This window comes from Pyrgilauda ruficollis, unplaced genomic scaffold, assembly GCF_017590135.1.
Source record: "Pyrgilauda ruficollis isolate IOZ18807 unplaced genomic scaffold, ASM1759013v1 scaffold18, whole genome shotgun sequence".
Lineage (NCBI taxonomy): Eukaryota > Metazoa > Chordata > Aves > Passeriformes > Passeridae > Pyrgilauda > Pyrgilauda ruficollis.
The window spans coordinates 1,618,054-1,639,499 of record NW_024516984.1 but is presented as its reverse complement, the minus strand read 5'-3'; the positions used below and the strand labels follow the sequence as shown (position 1 = coordinate 1,639,499).

General features: G+C 36.8%; 1 protein-coding gene across 1 annotated transcript in view; it reads left to right on the top strand.

The window, feature by feature from the left end:
- The window catches only part of SLC26A7 (solute carrier family 26 member 7), a 63,504-nt gene extending 42,381 nt beyond the window's left edge, over window positions 1-21,123 (top strand). Inside the window, exons 11-18 of the mRNA XM_041464477.1 lie at window positions 6,198-6,304; window positions 8,411-8,477; window positions 12,163-12,279; window positions 13,949-13,997; window positions 16,548-16,648; window positions 18,854-18,908; window positions 18,998-19,101; window positions 21,088-21,123. Coding sequence (XP_041320411.1) covers window positions 6,198-6,304; window positions 8,411-8,477; window positions 12,163-12,279; window positions 13,949-13,997; window positions 16,548-16,648; window positions 18,854-18,908; window positions 18,998-19,101; window positions 21,088-21,123 — 636 coding nt within the window. The remainder of the gene's footprint in view (window positions 1-6,197; window positions 6,305-8,410; window positions 8,478-12,162; window positions 12,280-13,948; window positions 13,998-16,547; window positions 16,649-18,853; window positions 18,909-18,997; window positions 19,102-21,087) is intronic.
- Window positions 21,124-21,446: the final 323 nt, after the last annotated feature.

Here is a 21,446-nt window from a genome sequence, read left to right as displayed (position 1 = left end):
AACACAGTGAAAGATTCTGCACTATGAGAGAAGGAATACATCAGAAAAAGTAGATAGGTGAAAAGAGACATAGTATGAAAATCTAGTTTAATGCAAAATCGAAATAGTCTGAGAGAATTTGCACAGAATTCCAAGCAAATAGTAAAGATGAATCCATGTGTAAAAAGACTCCTGGATTTTTCTTCTGTGGGAGATTTTGGGTGTAATGGCCAATCAATGGAACCAAAATTTCTAAGCACTTACATAAATACATACATGCTGATGTATGCTTGTGTTAACAATTTTCAGAAATGTATTTTGGCCAAATAGTCCTTTTCTGTGGTGGGAAATACAGGTGACTGGAGTTAATATTTGACTTTGAATCCACCAGTTACTTAGTATTCTATAGCAGTAATGGTTAAGACTAGAAAGAATAAAACTTTTCTTTTTTTTATTAGAGTACAAGGTTTTAGTATGGGAAACAGAGCTGAGTAAACAACATCAAGTTTGACTGTGAGATTTTTTGCACTTGGTTGCAGAAAGCTAAAGGTTCAGAAAACTTATTTGGAGGGGTTTCTTTTGTATTAGCCAGAAGAAAAGCTCTGTCTTTCCTGAAATATTTTTTTCCTCCAGCAGTAAAATTATGAAAATATTTTGTATTTGATCTTCAGTTTAACCCCTATTGCCAATGACAGAAATTATGGATGATGTGGACCAAGAATTATTTTGGGAACAATGGACTTAAAAACACTGGTAGTTATGGGAGACAGATATATCTTCTTCATCCGTTTATTGAGATAATAAGTAGTGACATTTTCCAGCAGGATATTCTGGAATCTCACTAGATTTGACATGTCTTCACAGATAGACTAATCTGACTGATTTTTGCTTTTCTGATTTTGGCAGAAAAGGTTGTGTGAGCAGTTAGTTATTACATCTCTGACATCTGTCATCATTTCTAAGAGAGGTTATAGAACGGGGGAGTTTGCTGGGTTCATCTTTTTGACTAAACATACTTGAGCAATGATTTATCTTCAAGTAGTTTTACCATCAGTCCTTAGCTTGACAGGATAAATCATCTTGCCTTAAATAGCATAGTTTAAAGTAAGGCTATAAACATTGATCTTGCATTGCTGCCTGCTCTGAGGAGCCCCACCAAGGCCAGTGATTTGTGTAACTACACTGGTGTTATTTTGGCCTGAAAGGATTCACCCCAGTGACTGACAGAACACCAGAAATGAATCATTCCATCACCCCGGTTATCCAAAGTGTTTTGAAGATAGAAACCCTAGCAAAACATTTGGAAATAATTAGCAGTTGTCCTTTCTGGAACTGATTCTTTGAAGGGTGTGTGTCATGTAGCATTGAAGTCAGGTTTGTTCTGGTTATAGGTCTGACAAATGATTGTGCATGGAAATGGAATATTATGGAGTTTGTACCTTGTTCACTTGTACACTTCTTTAAGCATCTCATTAGACACAAATGGGATGAATAATATTTATTTGTTGATTAGTTCTCTATAAACATAATCCTTTTAAATATAGAAGGTATTATATCATTCAGCAGTTGGAGCTGAGGAAATTAATTGGTTCCTTGAATCACAGGATATTCTGTGTTTCTATGAAATCTCTTCTTTCAGCCATGGGTCACTTTTTCATTCAGATTTACATCCTGCCTCTCAAATCACATTCAATCACTTTTCAGCTACCACCCCATTGTCCTTATTCCAGAGGTTTCTTTCCTACCATTTGAACATCAAATGTCTCCTGCTTCAGTTAAGGTCTTCTGTCAGTCCCTACACCTTGGCTGGATGACTTCAACAATCTCAGATTAATAATTGCATTGCTCCACTATATATGTTATATGCATAACTGAGAGTAATTTTTCTTGATCTTTTTTTCTGCTTTTTTTGAGAACACCTGGGAAGCTAATATGGCCTTGTCTGTAAATACATCTCACTTCTCAAGTCCTCAGGTGAAAAGATGATTTCCTTGTCCTTCCTGCAAGCCTAATTTCTTATGCAGGCCAACCTGACTAACTTGCTGTTTTTATTCTCCAGCTTGACACTGCTGGTGATACTCTCCTAGTATTACTAAAAAGACCAGTGCAGTTCTTGTTAACTTTTGATTTTAAGGCTCAGGATCGCAGATAAGCTGCTTTTTAGGACAGGCAAAAATTACTGCCTGGCAATGGACTGCTGAAGAAAAATGTTGTCTTTGCTGCTAACAGTTTTACTTGAAAGTAACCAAAGATGGGGGGAAAATATTTTAGAAGGTGATGCTCTAAGTGAAAAATTATAATGGAATAAGGATCATTTTCATGAGTTAATTATATAGCTGGGATTTGAGAAGTTCAGCAATGAAATACTCTGGCATTTAAAGATAAAAAAACATTTTAAAGTTACGCATATGTCTTGACCAGAAAATGATCACAGCTGAGACAAAGCCAGGTTGCATGCCTGACTTTTAAAGCAGGAAGAATGGCCAGAATTTATGGTAAAAATTACACATTCCCAACATGGTGTTGTGATGAGATGTAGTTATGGATGCATGAATTGTAATAGTATGCACATATATTAATATTAAAGGATGTAAGGAATGCTATTAATTCAGCAATTAAAGTAGATTCAACAATGAGGGTCTCATTTTTGACAAGTATCCTCCAAGATCTTGCCATTGTGAATTACTGGGACACATATCCAATACCCTGTCGATCTATTTTGTCAAAATATTTAGAGGAGAGGCCCTAGAAAGGGTCCTCCTTGAAATTTGGAGCTCATTAGTGCATTTTCTTGTGGTTTTTTAGAACTTCTTCAGATACTGTCCTCAGGAGGAAGATGGCCTTTTAAATTTGTTCATCACACATGGGCCCTGATTCATGAAAGGGCTCTGAGAGGTCTCAGGGCTCTCCTATATAAACGGTTTTCTACAAAGTAGGAAACCATCTCTTCTGTGAGAATAATTTTACATCAATGACTCTATTTTATGGCATTCTGGGGAGATTTTCTATTTTTCTTCCATTAGTGAATATGCTAGTGTGAGTTATATCACCTGCGCTGTAGTTGGTATCAAAGAACTACCATACCACTTTAGTATCATTTAAGGTCATTTAGGTTGGGAAAGACCTTTAAAGACCATCTAATCCAACTGTTAACCCAACACTGCCAAGTCTACTTCTAAACCATGTCCCTGAGTGCATTAGGCAGTTCTTGCTCTATGGCTGTGGTGGGCATCACTTGAATGCCAAGTTTTGATGAAGGGTGTGCTGAGGATGAATGCACACATTGTCTGCAGAAGGATTTGGGAGCATGGCCACGCCACTCAGTCCTCTGAGCCAGAGCCTCCTCCAGGACTCCAGCATCTTCTGCTGAGAGAGTTTTGGAATGAGTAGGACTTTAATGGGATTCTTCTTTTGCCTATATACTGGAGGGCCTCTTTGAGCAGCTCATCACAGCCTCACATTATAGATAGCACAGAACTGGTCAGCTGAGACATGCTCATCTCTTCCTCCAATAAGCAACAGCACAATCAGGTAGGAGTTAGATGAACTGCATCCTCAATTTGATTCATTCTGATAACCAAACCCATTGATTATGGTAGGAAACTAGACAGCGGTGTTGCAGATAGTTACGTGTGAGAAGCCCTTTCCATTCAGGCAATAGCTGATCATCTCCTCTGTTTGCAATGAAACAAGGCAAGTGCATAATCTGGCTTCAAGCTGGTACAGAGACACTTATCACCATACCTTAGCATTGCATTGTCTAGTCATAGGTTCCGGAAGTATTCTGCAACTTGTTTACATCATTTTTTTCCTACCAAGTACCGATTTTAGACTGTCATCAATGGTGGATGATTAGACTCTATGAAATGCAAAGTCTAGAGGAGGCAGCTGCTACACAGTCACTGTACCTCTCAGTGCTTCTGATATTTTCTGATACATACAGAAGTTGACATAAATCTATTTCTTCTGCTTGTTTCTTTTCTCCCTCTTTAGAGTTTTTCTTTAAATTAGTACAGTACTTTGAAGGTGGATTTTGTTTTGATTTTTGATATTAACATGTGCCTATAACACATTATTGCTAAGATTTGAAGATTGATTAGATTCTATCTGTCCTGGAGTATGCAATAACCATATTGATGTAAGCTGCCAAGGAAAACATTGACATTTTTATCACTTCTATGTTGAACTTTGCAATAACCCACGAATTAGAAAAAAAAAAAGGTCTATCAGATCAACATAACTTCTTTCTACAAGTTTAATTAAAGAAGAACTGCTTCCAGGCCAATACAAAGCACTGAAAGGGTGGTTGATTAATGAGAGTATGATTGTTTTGGCTCAGCCTCTACAACAATGGCAGTCTCTGATTACAGTTAAGATGTAAGATACTAGGCTGCTGGAGAGGCACCTAACTACCTTTCTCAGTAGTCAGCAGTACTTAAATATTTCTGGCTTTGATTCTTCCTATGCAGACTTTGTATTGCGGTTTTTACGCTGTTTTTTTCTGAGACATAAGAATTTTGCAGGTCTGCAGCAGTGATTTAGTCAGATGTGATGAGGTTCAGGTCTGCAGCTGAGCTGGATTGCACTGGAGTGGATTCAGGTGTTGTCAAGGGTTCAGCCTTATTAAGATAGTCTAATTCTTGATCTCACTGATTTTCAGGTTTTTAGTAGTTCTGTTAGCATTTTCACATCCAGGTGAGCTTCTTTATAAATGTATATTGGATTTATAAATCTTAGCATTACTTTCTTATTCATTAATCAGACCTCAATATCTGTTGCTCATAAAGGTGGTCTTTGCAAATATATGCACAACAATTCGTGTAAGATGTCATGTTAAAATACAACTAGTGATTAAGGACAGTTCCAGAGAATGAACTACCTCCTTACCTAGCAGCCCTCCTGTTGAAGAAACAGAAAAGTCTTTTGCAGTAGTTAGGAATCTTGAAAATGAGGGAGGAAAAGGTTTCTTGACCAAGTCACGTAACACTCTGTCCTCTGTGAAGCACAAGTTAGTATGGTATGAATTACACTTAATGATTCATAAAATAACATTTCTGAAATCTGCTCAAGCAAAATCCCTGTGGTTGGGCTGAAAGTATTCTATTGTCTCTGGCTTTTGTGAGTTAAGTGAAAGCATCAGAAAAGATAATCTTAAAAATGACTGTTCCATTGTAATGTGATCTGTTATTCTGCAAACATGAACAAGCAGCACTGTAATTCTTGAAACGTGCACCTGTGGGGATCAGTATATCCAGAGGAATGAAAATACTTTCCATTCTTTTTTAACACCTTTTATATAAAGATTAGGTGGCAGTCTTTGCTTAAGGCTGCCTCAAGGAAAGAAAGATGTGCTTTATTATACCAATTACGTTGGTATAAGAAATCTAGTATTTGTACTTTTCTTTTAATTGTAAAATCTGCATGTCTCTTAGCTGTACACATAATTGTAGTATGGAAAGAAAAGTGATCATTTCTGGTAAGAAAATAATTAAGGAAAAATTTAAATGTGAGTTTTGTAAAGTTTTTTTAATGTTTTTTTAAAGTGACTTTACTTTCAGATATGCTTCTGAGTATTTTTAAAATTTGTATTTAAAATTAATCCAAAGTTTTAGTAATCAAATATTTAAAGATGCGGAAATAATATGAAATCTCACCATTTCCATTGGAAGGAATTAATTCCCCAGTAATTTTTATTTGTAACAGAGTTGTTTTAGTCAACTGTACTCTGATAAATGCCACTTTTAATCAGCCTTCTTGCCAATCATAATTCCCATATAAGTATATGATTAGTGGAAGAAAAGCTCTCTGTATGTGACCTCATTAGGAGATCTCTTTATGAGAAAGAAAAGGAGAATTTAAAATCTATGTAATGAGGAAGGTGAGAATTTGTAATGTGAAAAAAAAAAATACAGGTTTTCCAAAGCAACTGAGTTTATTCTGACTTAAGCTGTTAGCAGAAGTACAAATGCTATTTTAAGTAACCCTGGAAGGAACCTCTGTGAGCACTGGGAAGAGTTGTGCCATGCTGCATGTGGTCCCCCCATGGGGAGGCATTACTTTAATTGCTAATTCAGTCTTCAGTATTTGCCAGTTCAAAGATCCAAATGTTCACATCTGAGAAACTCTCTTAGTTTTAAAAATCTTTATTTCTGATTCATAAAACGCACATTGCTATAAAATTTGAAACTAATCACTTCTTTTTGCTCCCCCCCTTAAAGAGCATCTGGGTTAGTACCTATGTGTTTACAATTTGCTTTGCTGCTAACGTGGGACTGTTGTATGGCGTTGTCTGCACTATAGTAATCGTGATTTTCCGCTTTCCCAGGTAAGAAACAATTTATTGAAATGTTCCATTAGCACTTCATTATGTATTCATTCTGCATATTGCTTCACAGTCAGGATAGACATACGGTATACTAAATTTAACAACTCAACTTCAGGGTTTTAGTTGCAGAAAATTGCAAGATAAGACAATTCAAAAGTAAAAGTCACATCTGTCCATTTACCATAGACTAAGGAATCTCTAAAACATTTTATAAAATGGCATTGTTTTGTGATTGTTCTTATTATTACACATCTGTAGGATTCATTATGCGAAGGTACCATAAAATCAACTGGAAGATTAATAATATTTTTTCCATTAGATATTTATTTGCTCCTTAAGGAAAAAGTATGTCTGGAAAGCTTTAGTAACTAAGAGCCTTTATAACTCCTAGTTACCATGTTGCACAGGAATTGGTAGTTGACAACTGCACTGCTAATATAGATTAATGAAACATAACTGTACAACTATTCTAATGTCTAACAAAAAGTGTAAGTTCTGTGCATGACTTAGAAAAGTCAGGACAAATAAACTAGAGCCATCAGAAGTTGTTTTTTGGGATTTTTTAAAATGTATTACAGTTGCTACTTTGGATCAGGAGTAAAGGGAAATATAGCTGAGGTTCATGATTGATTTGTGCTACAGAATTAATTCACAGCTCACCAGTCCTGGAAATGACTTGCTGCTTGCATGCAGTTGTTTGCATGAACACTGAATCCCACTGAAATTAAGCAGAATATAGACAGCTTGATTAAATGCTTGTTAAAGTTAATGATGTTACACATTTGTGCACAGCTTTATTCTCATAGAATAAGTTAAAGAACCAGCATGGAAATAGTTCAAAATTTCAAAGCTGTTAAAAATGATGGGAGATTGCTTCTGCTTGAATCAACTTTTGTGACAGCATTGTGCTATTCAGCAAACTAAAATTCTGCTAAATTCTGTAATAAAGTAAAAGGCAAGTTTTCATGTTTTTGTCCTGAGCCTGGATGTTAGAGGCTCTCCAACAACAGAAAGGGATGGATATCTAACACAAAAGAGCCTGATCTAGAGGAGACCTCAGTCTGAAGCTGCACTTATTAATGTAAATAACTCTTCCCAGTGATCTCTGTGTTCTTCAGTGAAGCAGCACACGATTGTCCATACCATCTAAAGGCATTGAACAAGATAGCAGCCTTACAGCTGGCACGGCACAGATGGGGTTAACAAGATAAGGTGTAGTGAGCCGTGCAGTCATGAGCAGAAGTGTTAGCAGAAGTGAAGCACGGAAAACACCATAGATTATTTATTGTAAAGTTTCTGTTCAGATGTCAGAGTACTGGATGTGGTACATGCTATGTATCAGACTGTATTAAAACCAGCAGCAGCTACAGCTTCATTTATGCAAAGATGAAAGAACAGCTGATGTTTGTAAGGCTCATTTATCTGGCCCCAATACCTGCAAATGCTCCTTGTATATTGGTGCATCTGTCTCAGAGGATAGATAGTTCCATAGTCTTCTGCAGTTAAATGTGCTCCTGTAAATGACATGTTGAATTAGAAGATCCTAACACTGAGCTCCCTTTCCAAGGCAATTTTCTCTTTTCTCTCTGTAGAGAGCATAGGAATACTGGTGCTTTCCAGTAAGTCTCCCATTTTGATAGCTAGAGTGCAATGTTCTGCTTCATCGTGAAAAGATGTGTCAATTTCAATGACAAATAAAATATCTTTGTTTTTCATGACCCACAGCTGTTCTACATATTTATTTTCCCTTTCCTTACAGTATGATTTTGCAGGTAAAAAATAATTAAACTTTACTTTTGAATATATAGATTATATATGAGATACCTTGACTTGAAAGTAGCTCTGGCCAGCAAGTGAAAATTAAAATTAAGATATTCTTCACAAGAGAATTTAATTATTAATATTTTCAAAGTGATCTCACAATTTTAAAATGAGATTTTTTCTCTTTAAGAGAATGATTATCAGAAAAGATAAGGTCTGTAATCACAAAAATATAGATTGCATTGTTGGACCTTTAAACTGTAGCTTGGGGTGTGTGTCTTTTTGTTTCTGCTCAAGACTACTAATGATTAAATGTACAGATTTTTCTCTATATACTGATTACAGAGCAAAGACACTGAATTTGAAAAATATGAAAGAAGTGGAATATAAATACAAAGCAGAAGATAATTGTGTAAGTTAATTTATTTTTTAACTTTTTGTTTGTGTGTGTGTTTCACTAATTCAGATTTGTTTGTTTTCTCTAGTTAGTTACCAGATGGTAATTGGGGAATCAAGGGAATTCTTTTAGGATATGACCACTTGAAATCTAATGCCAGGATAATGTAATAATATTAGAGATCGCCATCAGAAACTGGAATATTTTCATGGTTCTGCTGCTTGTCTGCAAAGTGAAGTTAGGCAAGTCCTCTTAGATTTATCTATCTTAGTTTATTTGTCATTTTTAGTTATGAATTCCTCTTTCTCAACATTTCCTAATTCCTAAATTTAAGGAAATATCTTGCCAGGAATGGCAAGGGCAATCTGAGCAGCAAATAGCAGTCTCTGTACTATTATCACTTTTCCTGAAAGTCCTTCGGTATTTTTATCATCCTCAATCTCTTTTCTGAAACCATTTCTCTCACCAACCCCTTGTGACCAGATTGTCCCAGAGGACACCACAAGGCTGGGCAAAGAGGGGCTGCACCACAAAATTGTCACAGACTGCTTCACTAATTTCATCACCCTGTGCACATGAAAAATGGATGGAAGAATCTCTCCCAAAGACTGGGTCTTTTAAATTTGGCTTCTTACAAACTTAAACCAACCAGTCAGATTCTTTTGGTTATTTTCATTACAATTATCATCAAAGTTGCTTTTTGCTCAGGTCTGTGGTAAGAAGAGAAGGGTAATGACCCACAGAGGTGAGGTGAACTCCCTCCTCCAAGAAGAAATGGTAGGTCAGCAGCCAAGACACAAGTAGAACCATGTGTCCTTTCAGCACAGAGCCCCATCACCAGGACATCCTGCCTTCTCCACTGTGGCAGTTTCTCCTATGTCCTTTTTCCCTTCTTAGTGCTAATGAAGGGTCTTATGTATCAGTAAACTACATGCTCAGCAGTTCGTGCTTCACCATTAAGCAGATCTTCTTTAAAGAATTATTATTTCTGGCAAACGTCTTCAGTCAGAGCTATCTTGGGCTAAAAATCCAAATTTCCAAGGGCTCAAGGACATTCACTGTTTTGGCACACTGAGAAATGTTGGAATGTGAAAGGTACATAAGAATGGGGAGGACTCTGAAATGTGAATTAAAAACGCTGTTGTTGAGGCTGGACCAGCTATCAATTATTATATCACTTTTCATTCCAATAAAAATGTTGGAGTAACTCTGTCAGAGATGGGTAACCAAAATTTGATTTGCCTGCTATTTTTCATATTGGTTCATGAAGCACTTTGTACAAATGCCTATACATTTTTTTTTTTAAGCTTACTGGTCCCCTGCTTTTTTTCCTCCTAATTCACTAAGATTAATGCCAGTAACCTAATAACAAACTAGTGTCTGCAGACAGTGGGGAAAATAACATTATGTTAGAGAAGCAAATTGCTCAAGAGCTATTACACAAAACAAAGAAGGAAAATATGCCTTTAATTGAATTTGGAGTCACTGGGTTGCAGCAGGCATTTAGGGTAATTTTTAATGTATGAATGTTAGGCTGATCCAAGTTTCTCTGGTAAGTAACAGATTAGACATAAACAACAAGACTTTTAAACATGAAAATATGCAAGCTTAATGATCTACCCTGCCATTAAGATCTGTGGATTTATAGGGGTTATTTCATCAATAAGAGAAAAGACACTTTAATGTGGACAAAATCAAAGGGTATTTAGAAGCTTATGTGAAACACATTTCATCCCAGGATTTCACTGGCACTGACCTCGTACCGAGCAGAGTCAGTGCTGTGCAGAGTGCACAGGGCAGTTGCCCCGGGCCTTCCGAGTGGTGGCAGGAACAGACACCTGAGATAAATTTCCTGCTTTCTTAGCAAGGACACGAGAAAGAGGAAGTTCATTTTTCTCTGAACAGTTCTTGTTAGCAAAGAGTCAAACCAGAGTCAGGAATAACTGGCTGGTCAAATTTAGGCACAGTTGACCTTGTCCACTGTGGACAAAAATTATACCCAAGTCTGCCATCTGTTTGATCTGGCCTTATGGTTTGAGCCTTTCAAGTTTTGGACCTTGTACTTATGGAAGCTTGATCATCACAGGATTTGATCTTTGCACATCAGTCTTCCTTTTTTTCTTATCTTTTATCTTCTATTTTGCCATGGCACTGAAGTGTCCACTTGTCTCCACAGCAAGCTGTGCACAGCACATAATTTTGGTGGGAATCTGTGGGATGTCAGAGCATTTCTCCATTCAAGCATATACCATACTTTATCTTTGAACTCTATTCCATACAAACTGAGACATTTTAACTGCCAGTTGAGTTTTGCCACCTGTCTGACTGTGGCAAAACTCAACTGTGGTATTTACTGCAATGACATCCATAGGTAAATTGCGCAAAGTCCCTACACATAGTCCTGGGTTCTTTGCCTCAGTTCAGGATGTTTGAAATGTTTCCTTTATTTCATGGTCACTGTGGTGGTGTCTGAGAGATCATCTCATTCCCAGAAGTCTGAACAGCGGTCTACAATAAGGAGCTAGTTTGTGTGGTTTGTGGCTCGATTTCTGTTTTGCTTGAAAGTCTGTTGGGAAAACTGCATATCTTCATTGCAATCCCAAACAATTTTTAACTACCTAAAAAATGGTCTGTGTTAGCTCCACTTACTTGTGTTTGACTGTGACCTTGTTACATGACTTTTGTTCGGAAGAAAAATAGTATTTTTTGGCCTATATTCTCTTGCAAATTCTTGATTTTTGCTTCCACTGTCATACCACCTGTGGAAGATTGGGAGTTCAGTAGAAGCAACTTCTACAGAAGTTTCCCTACAAAACCAGTCTTTAAGTATGTCTTGCTGCTGTCCAATATATTTATATATAAATATTAATTTTCTTGCTGGCTTTTGAAGATGTTTTATATGTACACCTTGAGAGTGAGAGAAATAGCACTTGTTTCATGCGAAGTATCTCCCACTTGTACCTGGGGGTTTCTGAACATTATCTGGTGTCCTTCCAAAATTGTTCTGCTGTGTAACATTTATGTTTTGAGCTACACAGCTACACTGAAGGTGCTGGTAAGCTGGCTGTAGCTTATTTAGTGAAGTGCAGACAGGTTCAAGGGCAACAGAGAACTCTCGTGTAGATTGTTGCGTTGGTTGTAGAAATGTGCTGGTAAAGCTTTAAGTGTGCCACTCAAGGTTGATCTGGATCCACTAAGTATTTTCATGGAGAACTATCTCTGTACTAAGGTCATCTTCAGGTGACCAAGATGAATACTGCCAGCTTTCCCCAAACCACCTGCAGTGTTTGTCCTAAATCTTTGTGTACTTTTTTCAAGAAGCGTTTGTCTAATAAAATATATTCCCTGTCTGCAAATGTTACCTTGCCTATGCTTGGGGATCACACCAACTGAAATATAAAGTGCTATATTATAATTATTAGCTAATAGTTCTTAGTATTATGCCTCATAATGTATATGCATTTTTCATGCTAAATAATATTATAGATAATTTTTATTATATATTACTTGTGTATCCATTGTTACTTCAGTTACATGTGAAGGCTGATCAATAGAATTATCTTTTAAATCATTCTCACAATCAAAAGCTCCTCCTAGGTTAATTTACAGGTATTTTAAAGTTTTTTAAAGAAATGAGTCTGGAGTTTGTTCTCCAAATCCAAGATGAACTTTTCAGCATTATGTTTATTTCATTCCCCAGGAATCACTAAAACAGGTAAAAATAATTTCAGTCAACAGCCCGTTAGTCTTTTTGAATGCCAGAAAATTTCACACTGACCTGTTAAAGATAATCCAGAAGGATGGCATGAGCAGCCAGGTATGTGATATTGTAAATAAGGTGGGATGTGCTTTACACTTCAGTAATCACCATGACTGGCTTGAAGATTGTGTTTGTTTTCCTCGCATTTCTTAGAGAATTCAATCAGATACTGAAACAGGTATAATAAAGTTACATTAGAAATTATTCATTTAGAATAAGATCTCTTCTATTTCTGCATGTGATCCTGCAAGAGACATTAAAGCACTGATCCAAACCTCAAAAATTTCTAGAAGAATTTACATAATCTCAGCTGATATAAAGCTAGGGTTTTAGAAAAACAATGAACTACAAATATGCTTGAATAAAATGTGATTTTTTTTTTCCTGGAGATAAGTCCTTGAGAGATGGACACTTCATTTCTAACTATAAATAATTTTGAGAGAATTAGGAAGAAAGTGGCTACTTTTTCCCTCAATGGTGTTGCTTCTTTTTCCTCTTTTGCACTGATTGTATTAGAAAAATGAACAGTATACAAATTAGGTATATCACATTTTTGGAGAATATCCCTGTAAGTATAGTATTTTCCAAGTTCATCTGCACGTAACTACTGCAACTTCCTGCAACACTTCCTAAAAGGGAAAAGTTAAATTATAATTTTTCTATCAGTGCCATGAAGACATTCCAATATGATACAATGCTTACTGTAGACAATTTCATCCAGTTTGGCAAACTGGGCTGAGAAAATCCCAGCTGTGTCTTGGATGGGTTGTTAAGACAGCAACATGTGTCTACCACCTCTGCTGCCCCTTGACAAAGAGTTGTGCTACCCATTTGTGCTTGGATGGGCAGAAATTTAGCTCAGAAAATGGGATGCTTTTTTCCCTTGGTTTTGCTAGGCTGACTGATTTGGATTAGTATGATAAAAAGACTCCAAACAGAGAGAAATTACTTAGGATTTGCATGGAATTAATTTGAGTCAATTTAATAAGTTAATTTGTATGTTACTTATAAAGGAGATTTTATCCTTTGTCCCTTCTGTAAGGCACTCAGCAGTATAGCTGCCTGAAACACTGTGCTTTTTTAAAAATTTTTTTGTTGTTGTTGAGTAAATGTCTTTCTGTAGCACATAATGGGTGTGAAAAAAATGCAGTTTCACTTTTGTTTCTGTGCTCTGTTTCTGGTTTTAACTCAAGTTTCTACTGAGAGCTTGCATATTGAAATAACTATTATAAAAATTATCCAGATAAATGTAATTCCTTAATAAATTTACTCATCAAAAATGTTCTTACTAAAATATTAGCACAGCAGATGAGATTGCAGCAAGGAGAAAATTAATCAAAAGTTAATCTTATAAAATCACTGCCAAGAATTTTTCTTGTCAAGGACATTTTTCCCATCTTTTGACCACTTCTTAACCACCCCCTGCTTCTCCAAAAGCATTGTGCCCAAAATATGCTTTCTAGTGAATCCAAACTTGACAGAAGTTGAGCCAGCTAAAAAGAAATTCAAATATCAGTTTAAGGATGTGTCTCAGTATTCTTCTAAAGTTATACCAGAAAATATTATATATCCAACAGGCTGTTGCATAGGACATGATTTTGGAGAGAATGAGTTAACTTTGGTACTGAGAAACAGAATTTTTATGTATTGCATTGATTTTACTGTGCAATGGACTGTTGGACTGGTTTTTTCTTGGTATGTTAATAATTTGCTGCTTTTATTTCAGTGTGAGCAGAACACATTGCTCTGTTCATTTTCCAATGGAAGTTGCCATGGTGAGTTTATTATCTACAAATGGTGTTAAAAGCAAGATGGATGTAAGTGTGCAAAACAGTTCCACATTTTTCTATATATTTCTAGGTGCACACAAGTTTTGTGGAAATAAATATTTTCACTTAGACCAAACATTCAATGAAGCATGAATGCTAAACAGTCTAAAATTATGCTAACCTTGGCCTATTATGTCCTGTAATTCATTCTGGTTTTGACAGACTTTTTAAGATTTCAAAAGCAGGGAGCCCCTTGAAAAAAGCCTTTTTCATAGGAGTGGAAGGTTCTAGTGGAAGTCTCATTGCCCATCACACGAGGGTTGGAACTAGATGATTTAAGGTCCCTTCCAACCCAAACCATCCTCTGAGTCTGTGTCCCTGCTTATTGCACTGGAATGAGTGTGTGTGTAAAGAGACAGGTACATAGTGGGGGAAACACTTCCCGTACTGTTGCCTGGACTAATCTTCAGACCAGGCTGAAGAGACTGTTTTGCTAAGCTCTGGTCTTGGGGTTTTTTGTTTTTTTTTTTTTGCATGCAGAGTTGAATATTAGTGTGAAAAACTAAAAGTAAGATTAGAACCATGTTAAATCTTTGGGATCTTTAAAGCCACAGAGGAGAAAATCTCAGAAAATGTCAATTGAATTGTTAGTGACATGATAACCACCAATATTATACAGTATATCAATACAATATATAATAAAAACCCTTAGAGGTTTTCTTTCAATTAAGGATTAAGCTGGAAACTTCACTCTTTCCACATTTTGTAGCACTTAAATCAAACCAGAGCACATACACTCCCATGGGAGAGCTGCAGCAACCTTCTGCAGCGGATACTTTATACAGATGACTTCATTGTGGACAGAATTAAAACAGTGTTTATTTAAAACACTTACAGGCATTAAGGCCACTGTAGAAAATCTGATTTGGAGGCTGTTGTCTGAATGTTTGCATTTGTTAACTAGACTCAGGACATTTTTATGGTACTACAGTGTTTAGTTAACTTGGGGGTGACAGAGTGCTTTGCTGTAGTATAGCAACCTATGAAAATGGTTATTGAAGATTATATTGTATTTTATTGTCTATATTGTAAAATATTATGTTTGAAAATATCTTACCAGTACATATTTCAGTCATCTTGAAGATGAACTGGTTTCTCATATTACAAAAGTGACAGAAAGCACAAGACCTCTTTTCCAAATGCCTAAGTCTGCCTTGAGGACTTAAACACTGTTGTTACTTATATTAACCAGTCTATGGTGATTCTTCATGGGGTCTTTTCAACAACAAACAGAGAAAAAAGAAAAATCCCTTTAAAGAGGAAAGCAAAATGCTGAGCTTGAATTTTCAAGGATGTGAGCATGAGGACACAATCCTTAAGCCTTATGGGAGCTGTCCAGGAAAACATGGAAATTTAAGTTTTTGTCAGAATCTTTCCTTTCTCCCTTTGGGGAATATTGTCTGTATCAGCAGCAAATGAAATGGCTGTTCTGGCTCATGCCACTGATCCAAAGAGGGTGCAGGTCTTTACCTATCCCCCCATTTAGAGGCCAGGCAGCCTCTACTGCAATTCAGGATGCAGCAGGGAATTATTACACTGAGCCTGGGAGATCACATGAACCCTTTCTGGGTTTCTATCACAGTAATTTTCAGGAGGCTCCCTCTAAAATCCTATCTTTTTGTTTGTATGTATCTATTCATGTATGTTGCACAGCACAGAGACAGTAAATGTTTGGAGGTGCAAGTCCAAAAGTCTTTTCTCTCAGACTACTGTCCGAAAGGAATTACCATCATTATAAATTTGCATTATGGGGGAATTCCAAGTCCCCTCAACAGTTTAAAATCTTTACCTCTGCTCTGCCAAAGCCATTTAGTTTAACTCATCTTTACAATCAGAATTCCTCTCCTTCATATTTTTTTTCAGTTGTGTGCATTATGATAACAAACATTTGTTCACAGAACAATGCAAATTCACAATGTATGATGTGCATTATTTTCTAGTTTTCCCTTTATGAAAGCCAGGAATCATTTATCTGTGTGCTAGTTCAGGATGCATTTAGAACAGAGTACGTTTTGATTAAACACAAGATGGCCTGAGGTTGAAGAATGAGTATAAGAACTTTGCAAATCTTACCAACACAATTTTCTTCTCCAGTATCATTATGTAATTGTGTATTAGAAAATAACCCAAGCAAAACCAGCATAGTAAAACCTTAGGAAAATTAAATACTCCACTTTACATCTATTTCTTCCTTATGGGTGAATATTAAGTTAAGCCATAGGCAGGTGTTTTGGGACTATGGAAATCAGTATCATATCAGAACTTAAAAGAAAGCTCCATTAATATATTCTGTCTGTCATCACTTCTTTCCATTGCCCTGAAGGTTCTTCATTTGTTCTTCCAAAATATGGCACTTGCTTTCCTAATACCCCAGTACATAAAGATAAAAATTTTATTGTGATAGTTTGGGCTTATTTTGTTGAGCTATCATCATTCTTATACCCATTTCTTGAGTATTGTCCTTTAATTAAAGGTTTTAATTTATCAAATGTGTAGGTGAGTTGGTGCAGCCATGTCACAGGGAGAGATGTGTTTTGATATTAGACTGCAGTGGACTGAATTTCTTTGACTACACTGGAGTCTCCGTGCTTCTTCAGGTATTCATGACACTAGAAACATTCTGTATATGTTATAATTATACATATGAGTTATTGGGGCCAACGACTAGTCACTCTGCCTATGTCACTGGATAAATCTTTCACCCATAGAAAAGACAAACACGGATTTGGTATTAAACTGTACCATGTTTATATATAAAATTACATTAAAATATTTCTAAATATTATGGGTAACAGTGCAAATGTATATATCTATATGTAATGAAGAGGAGTTTTGTAACTTTCCCTCTTTTTTTTCTTTCTTTTTTTTTTTTTTAAGTTGGTTTAGGTCATATTTGACCCTGCCATGTCAGTTGTAGAGACAAGTAAATTTACCACTTTAAAATTTCAGCTTTAATTCTGTGATTTTATCTGTATATTCTACTGTCTGCTAAGCCAGAAGTCAAAACATGATCTCCATCCTTTCTCCTGTGGGCAGCATATGTTGCAGATTGGGTTCAGGCAGTGCAGGAGTTCCAAAATGCTCCCAGAAGACTAAACTCAGCAGTCACTGGTTACTGCGGTGAATGGAACTAAGTCCAGATGGTGGCTGGCCACAACTGGTGCTCCCTTGGGGCCAGTCATGTTTAATATCTTTGGTGATGATTTGGACAAGGGGATCGAGTGCCCTCTCAGTCAGTTTGCAGATGAGACCAAGCTGGGTGGGAGTGTTGATCTGCTGGCGGGCAGGAAGGCTCTGAGAGGGGTCTGGGCAGACTGGATCATGGGCCAAGGCCAGCTGTGTGAGGTTCAACAAGGCAAAGTGCTGGGTCCTGCACTCAGGTCACAACAACCCCACGTTGATCTTAAAGGTCCTTTCCAACCTAAACAATTGTATGAGTCTATGGTTCCACATAACAAGCAGTTCTATATAGTTGATAAAAAATTATGTTCAAAAGAATTTCTTACACTTCCATCAGATCTGGAGTTTAAAAGTTGTGTAGTGAGTACAGAGTTAAGTGGATATGGAAGACTTGGTTTGCATAATTTTTCTGAGTATGATGAAGGACTAGATTTGAACTTGGGTCTTGGCTCAGACCTCTTGTTGCCCTAACAATTTTCTCAATTTACTGCAGTGATTGCACAGTGAAGTAAGTGCTGCCTTAAAATATTTTAAATTAAAACTACACATATAAGCAGGGATATAATGAAAAAGAAAACTGGAAAAATAAGGTTAGTGGGAGTGACTATTAGCGATCTCTTTGAAATATAGGGCATTCAATATTGTATTAGTCAAAAAACTTGTGAAATTGATTTTCAAAGGGCCTTAGAGACCTCCAAATTACAAATTATGTCAAAGAAGTCTTTTGACAAATTTGCGAGAGGTAAGTCTGGCATGGGCTGTGAAGGGCACAGGTTGGTAGTGCAGCCTCTGGACAAGACAAACGGTTGGTCCAAAACCAAGTTACCCCTCCTCCTACCAAGGACACTCAACATGTCCTTGTTACACTCCTTCCCAAAATATCGTCACTGATGTCAGAGATGGAGTATTTTGGAGCTGAGAAAGATTTTTGCTTTATGTTAAAAATAGAATATTCTGATGTGGTTTCCACTGAATCTCCTCTCTCAGAATTCTTCTACTTCACATGGATTATTTAAACATTTTTTGAAGCAGTAACTGCTTTGGATATTTCCCATTTGGCAGAAAAATGTCCTACTCTGCTTTTAGTTATTTTCACTTTTTTTTTTTGTTTTGTTTTGTTCTGGCTTTGTTTTCTATCTTACTAATATTTTGTCTCTGGGGAGTTGAACACTTTCAAAGAAAGAATAAAGAACAACTTACTGCTGAATGCAGCATGATAATTATGGTGCTTTTTTGATATAAGTCTCAAAGTTTCCTAGGTCTGAGTCCTGTCTGTGTGGACTGGTAGTAAGCATATGGTAACAACATGGGAAAACATGCTGAAGAAAGAGAAATGGAAATAATACCCCTAAACATACAGTCAGAAATTGCAAAATTATTAATCAAATTCAGTTTTAATTCTCAGCAGAGCTGGAGAGTACTGTGAAGAGGTGGCAAGAAATCAATGTGGCTTGGTGATGTTTGCATTATAGAAGGGCTCGCTCTGGTGGCTGCTGGCAGTACAGCTGCTGCAGCAGCACTCCGGGCTCTGCCTGCCTTGAACATGGGCTTTTTGTGAACTTTCTTCTCTGTTGGTATTTTAAACTGCTTTAAAAAAAAAAATTTCTTGTTTTCGAACATAGATTTATGTGGACTGTAAAAACAGATACATCGACGTGTTGCTAGCACACTGCAAAGGCAAGTATCAGTTTACAGTAAAAGTTTTAACATGATGGTTTATATATCTTCACTACCTTCTCAGTGCTCATGTGTTTGTTTTATTGCAGGTTCCTTGATAAAAGCAATGCAGTACGGTGGAAATCTTGACTCTGAAAATCCTGTATTTTTTGAATCTATTTCTTCAGCAATTGATGCCATTCAGATTCACAGGGTAAGACTGACAAGTAGGAGTAGGTGAAGCCTGGAAGGCTTCTTGGATGCTCACAGCATTTTGTTAAAGTCTGGGAAAGTCTTATTCACCCAGTGAACCTGTTATGTAGAAATCTTTTATCTGTCTGTAATCTACAACTAGTCCTCAGCCTGAAGAATGCAGTTTTCCATTTTTTGCTGCTAGCACTCTCTTCCCATCTCCTTTTGCAACAACATCTCGATCTTCTATGATAGATCCAGAGGTGCTGTGTTGTGGTGCTTTAATCTGGACTCATTCTCCACTGGAAAGATTTATGTCGTCTAGAGACACCCAACACAGCCTCTCAGTGAGACAAATTAACTCACAGCCAGTTCTGCATTACTGAAACTACACTCCTGTTTCTCAGCCTGGGATGCTCGAAGCTGCTTCACAAATCACAGCACTGGTTTGACTGAAATGGTTCTGGATCCCCAGCCAGTTTGGTTTGAGTTAGAAATCTTGTCTCTGCCCTGCACTGTAGCACGCTGTGTTGGCTCACTGGTGGAAAGAGGGGAATTGCACGAGGTAGAAGACAGCAAGAGGGAAAAGGGAGGCTTGAGCATCTATTTAGTTGCTCAATGATTCTTGTATTCCTTTTTAAAAAGATTGTAAACTTGGACTTGCCTCCTGAACTATGTGATCCTTTTCCACTGTCATGGCAGTACAAGTGAGTGTCCATTAAAAGCAGTGTCCTTTCCCATGGTTTTATTTATGATTGAAACATAGCTAGAGCTTGGCTCAGAGCCTTCTCCAAGAGAAATTAAAATCATCATGGTCTGCGGTTTGGTCGTTTGGCTTCTTTTCTTCACTTTGTATTTAACTAATTAAATCAGAATTGCCTATGGACAAAACCACTTTCCATTGATTTATCCAGATTAAGGTGAGTTGGCACAGTTGGTCTAGTGAATTGACCAGAAAAACATGTTCTCTTCAGCGCTTTTCAACATTTTTCATTATGTTGTCCTACAAAAAATAATTTCTTGAAATGGTAACTGCAGGGCAAAAATAATGGGGTTGGCTATTGTGTGTTTTGTCTGGGTCTGATTAGATGAATTAGAATGATTGTTGTGTTATAAAATGTCTGCATTTTATACTGACATTATTAGCTTGCCTAACATTCTTGTAAGATAGTTTTGTACTAGCATTCCCATTTTATAGAAGTGGGACATGGATAGACCAGGACAAATGCTCATAGTGAAAATGGGGAGTTAAAACTCAAAGCCAACTTTTTAAGGAACTGATTGCTTCTTTCTATCAAGCTGTCAGGCAAGTCAAACTCTGCATAGTGGCCTAGCAGTTTAGTCTGAAAGACTTGCATGCAACCTCAAATTTTACATGTAATTATGAACATATATATACTGCTGATGCTTCTTCAGAATAGTCACAGTATGTGCTTCAGGGATGTTAATGTATTCATTATGTTGAACACCTGAAGATAAGGTGGACAGGAGTGAAAAAGCAGGGTGACTGCAATAGCAGCAGCACACTGCAGCTACCAGTCTGTGTACTCTTCCTGTGCCTTTTTAAGGTGCTGAGGTCAGTAGGACTCTTGAGTGTTAACATGGCAGAATACGAGAGAGAAAAAAATACCAGGAAGCAGTTGGAGACGAACAGAAAGTGATTTGTCCCAATTCACATTTCAGCTTCCCCATATAGCAGGAAATAGTCTTCCAGTGTCAGAAAGGTAGAGATAAGAGGGCTTTGTGGTCCATTTTCATCTCTGCTGCTGTTCAGAAATGCAAAGATACTCTTATCTACGTGCTCCAACAAAAATGTTGTGTTGTTCTCATTTTTATGTTTATAAATTGATAAGATACTTGCCTATTACTTAATGCAGTTAATCTTAATCATACATAACTTTTTGAAATATTAGTGGCATTTTCAAGCTAGCACTCCATCATAACCTAATTTTACATTATATTCTAGGAAAACATTATAATACATTTTTTTCTGTTTCTCTCATTTTAGAATTACAGCAGATTCAGTGAACAGAGTGAAGTGTGATGCCCACCTATTGAGCATAGCAAGTTTCATCTGCTCATATTCAAAATGAACTACATCATGGCTTCTCCTTCACTTTTTTCTCCAGTGGATCTCATAGATGATCTTTTGTATACCATATATATTTAGTACATTCAGTAATGACAGATCTACCTTTCAGAGAGAAAATCTTTCAGCTGTGATCACTCGGAGAATTTTTATGCAATTGTTCTATAGTGGTTTTATAAAATATTTTTATATACATTTAGATACAAATTATTAGAAAGCAGACACGAGGTACTGTGTTTACCAGTTAGGTGTATTCTTTTAGGTATCTTCTATTGTAA